Raw genomic sequence first — 3816 nt, forward strand, 5'->3', positions numbered from 1 at the left:
AAGGTTGTATCATCTATATATCGCAGGTTGTTAATGAGTCTTCCTCCAATCCTGATGCCACGTTTTTCTTCATATAACCCAGCTTCTTGGATTATTTGCTTAGCATACAGGTTGAATAAGTATAGTGAAAGAATACAACTCCACATTAACTTCCCCAAATTTAAAGTGTTGTTGTTAGGTGTCATCAAGTTGGTACCAACTCATAGTGACCCTATGCAAAACAGAATGAAACACTGCCCGATCCTGGGCCAACATCACTATTGTTGCCACATTTGAGCCCATTGATGCTGCCACTTTGCCAATCCATCTCTCTGGGGGGCGGGGGAGGGGGGTGTCTTCCTCTCAACCACCACTCATCTGTCAGTTTGTCATACTGCAGTGGCTTTTGAGTTGCTGTGATTCTGGAAGCTATGCCACCGGCATTTTAAATACCAGCAGGGTTATCCATGGTGGACAGGTTTCAAATGAGCTTCCAAATGAAGACAGACTAGGAAGGAGTGATGAACTACTTCTGAATATTTAATCAGTGAAAACCTTATGAATAGTAGAGAAATTTAAAGTATTTCATGAAAATAAATGTGTTACTTACTCTATTGAAGAGCATGGGGCAAAAAGCTGAGTCTGGGGGGTTACCAAGGTTTAGATTATGCAGGGCCGTATAATGGGGATTTAGACAATATAGTAACATGATTAGATTTTCACTTTTAATAACTAGACTTCCAATGTGAAGAAAAACTGGAAAAGGGTCATCCTAGGAGTCCTGGTGTGGCGCTGTGAGTTAATGCACCAGACTGCAAAGCCGTTTGAACTGCAAGGTTGGCAGTTCAAGCGTATTAGCTACTCCTTGGAAGCCCTTATAAAGGGTCGTTATGGGTCAGAATTGACTCGACAGCACTTAACAACAACAACGACAGATTAGTTAAAATCTAACACAGTAACCTAATTAACAAATGCCTGAACTAGTGCAAGTTCTCTGAATTAGAAGCAAACAAATGTAAGAAAAATTAAGCAGTAGATAAAACTGGAATGAAGGGTGAAGTAAATAGGAGAAGCTACAGGAAAAAAAAGTCATGAGTAATACCTTTAACAATGGAGCTGGAGAAGTTATAATCTGGCCATTTATTTTATACACATGACATTCTAAAGATACAGAAAGATCAAGAACAATAGAGTGCAATGCTGAAACAGATGTGAATGTTTTCCTTCTGAGCAATTACCTTTAAAGAGAGACTCATTCAGTTAAGCCTCTGGTGTTCAAATATCATCACAATAAAAGCTAAGGGAACCGTGATAATAATGATTGCTTTAAAAACAAGTGACAAGCAACCCCAACCTATCACTAAGAAAACTGGCTATGAAATAATGGGGTGAAAAGCTCCTTTAAATTAAACTTCCTTATGGTAGTAACAAAATAATCAACAAATGGTAACAATTATTAACCTGTGTTCAAAAGGGAAAATTCATTTTGTAGTTGACTGGAAAAAGGAAACCTACAGAAAAACTACATGAATCCTAAATTTGTGTACATGTGAAAAAACTGACTCATTATTATTGCTTTTTAATCAGCAAATATAGAAACTGAAACATAAAATACTTTTAGAAACCCATCTTCCATTATTTTACTATGCTTTTAGTATCCTAAATAGCAAAATGATAAGCAAAAATTACATACTTGGGCAAGGTGTTAGATTGAACTGTTACTATTACTGTATTCATTTTGTTACTGCAAATGTACACAAAACTACCTATCTTCCCAACCGTTTAAAAGTTCTCTCGGAAATAACCTAGCTTTAATTCACAACATTACTATTAATACTTACAATAAAACTGATGAAAGTGTTCCATGGTTGGTATACCAGGAACAAAGTTGTAGAGATAAAACTTCAAAGCTTCACTCTTCAGCAAGCTATAAGCCATCTCTGTAAGATTGATTCCAACTATTGCATAAGAATACCTATGTCAGAAACATTACCAGTTATACCAGCTAGCCAAATAGCTCATAAGAGAAACTTAAAATTATGTAAGAAATTAGCTAGATAATACTTTGTTCCACTTCTAAGGCTTTATTGATTTTATGATAATTTCTACATACTAAGAAAAATATACTAGAATGAAAAAAAAAATAATGTTCTCTAAAGGCTATTGAATTTTCTGGGTATAATCTAAGAAATAAAGCTGTATTCTCATGAGAATTTGAAACTAAATGCTTAAAAAAAAACAAAAAACACAAAATAATCCGCCATTTACCCCTTCACTGTCATGAACTCATTGTTTTATGATCTAACATTATCATCAGAATATAAAATTATTACTATGACCTCAATTTGCATTTTACTTCAGTTTTCAAAGCTATATTTCACTTTCTTACTCATATTCCTAATATCTCTTTTTTTTTTTTTTTTACAAAGGTCCATATTTCCATTTTAAAGATAAAACTCTATTATGACAAAAATAAATAGAAATATACACAAAATTGGCTAATGACCACATTTATCATGTAATATACTCTATTAGGTCTTATTAAATAATATCCTGTAATTATACTTTGGAAAGTATTCAAATGCAGATTTTCTAATCGCCTTAAGTTCATGAGATCACAGTTTCTTTAATATATAGTTATCTTACCCTAATTTTGGGTGATTTGAACGGGAAAGAATCTGATGAGCTGCAGTGGTATAGTTTTCACTGAAATACCTAGGAGTGTAAGAAAAATAATGAAATGAACATATGTCCATCAACATTCATGACATCCAGAAGCAGTTTTAAAAAAGTACTGTCAAAGTAATAGTCTTAGCCTACTACCCCATCTTTATCTAAATCACTCTAATATCTCCTAAATGCTTCTGAATCAAAATTTAATTCAGATCTATCAAGCCCATTTAGTACAGGACATAGTTCGAAACTACCAGCTGTTCCACGGAAGAAAGATGAGGCTTTCTGCTCCCATAAAGATTTACAGCCTTGGATATCCTGTACAGGGTTGCTATGGGTCGGAACTAACTCCACAGCACAAAACCACCACCACCACCACCATATATAAAGAGAATTTCTATCAGCCTTTTGTGGTTGTGTGGTTGTAAAACAATTTAGATAACATTCCCCAACGTAACATTTTTCATGTTTATAATTCAGTGATCAGGGAGTGCAATTATCACCAATATCCCTTGTGAAATTTGCCATCTCCAAAAACAGTAACTCCCCCTCCCTCATGCAAGGTCAGTAGTTTAAACCCACCAGCAGCTCCTTGGAAACTCTATGTTGTTGCTGTAAGTGCCGCTGAGTTGATTCCGATTCATAGCCACCCTGTATAGGGTTTCCAAGGAGCAGCGGATGGTTTTGAACTGCAGAGCTTGTGGTTAGCAGTCCAGAGCTTATCCTACAGCACCACACCAGGACTCCTGGAAACCTTATACAGGGTCACTATAAGTCCGAACGGAGTAGATGGCACTTAACAGCAATAACATTCCATCTACTTCAACTTAAGTCTGTAGTATTTAAATGGGAGTTTCAGAACAATTAGAAAAAAATCAGTAACTTTTCTGTTTTACACTAAAAAACACCCTCAATAAATGGTACTAAAATAATGGCCATAACAAAAGCATTAACAGGCATAAAAGAAACCTATAAAGTACCATAGAAAAGATCCTACATCTCTTTAGTATGGATTATAGCAACTTCCTTTAGTTCTTAAAGATAGGGACAAAATCTTCTACTTAAATCTTTGGATCAGCTAATACTCAAGTTCTCATGTATATATATGAAGACCAGAGTGTTTACTATGAGGATGTTGCTGTTGTTGTGATGTGCCATGGAGTC

General features: G+C 35.2%; 1 protein-coding gene across 1 annotated transcript in view; it reads right to left on the reverse strand.

Moving 5' to 3' along the window:
- Positions 1-3816, reverse strand: part of ELMOD2 (ELMO/CED-12 domain containing 2) — a 29283-nt gene that overhangs the window by 2339 nt on the left and 23128 nt on the right. The window contains exons 6-7 of the mRNA XM_006872218.1: positions 2626-2694; positions 1821-1954 (exon numbers count right to left, since the gene is read on the reverse strand). Coding sequence (XP_006872280.1) covers positions 1821-1954; positions 2626-2694 — 203 coding nt within the window. The remainder of the gene's footprint in view (positions 1-1820; positions 1955-2625; positions 2695-3816) is intronic.

This window comes from Chrysochloris asiatica, unplaced genomic scaffold (genome assembly GCF_000296735.1).
Source record: "Chrysochloris asiatica unplaced genomic scaffold, ChrAsi1.0 scaffold00187, whole genome shotgun sequence".
Taxonomy (NCBI): domain Eukaryota; kingdom Metazoa; phylum Chordata; class Mammalia; order Afrosoricida; family Chrysochloridae; genus Chrysochloris; species Chrysochloris asiatica.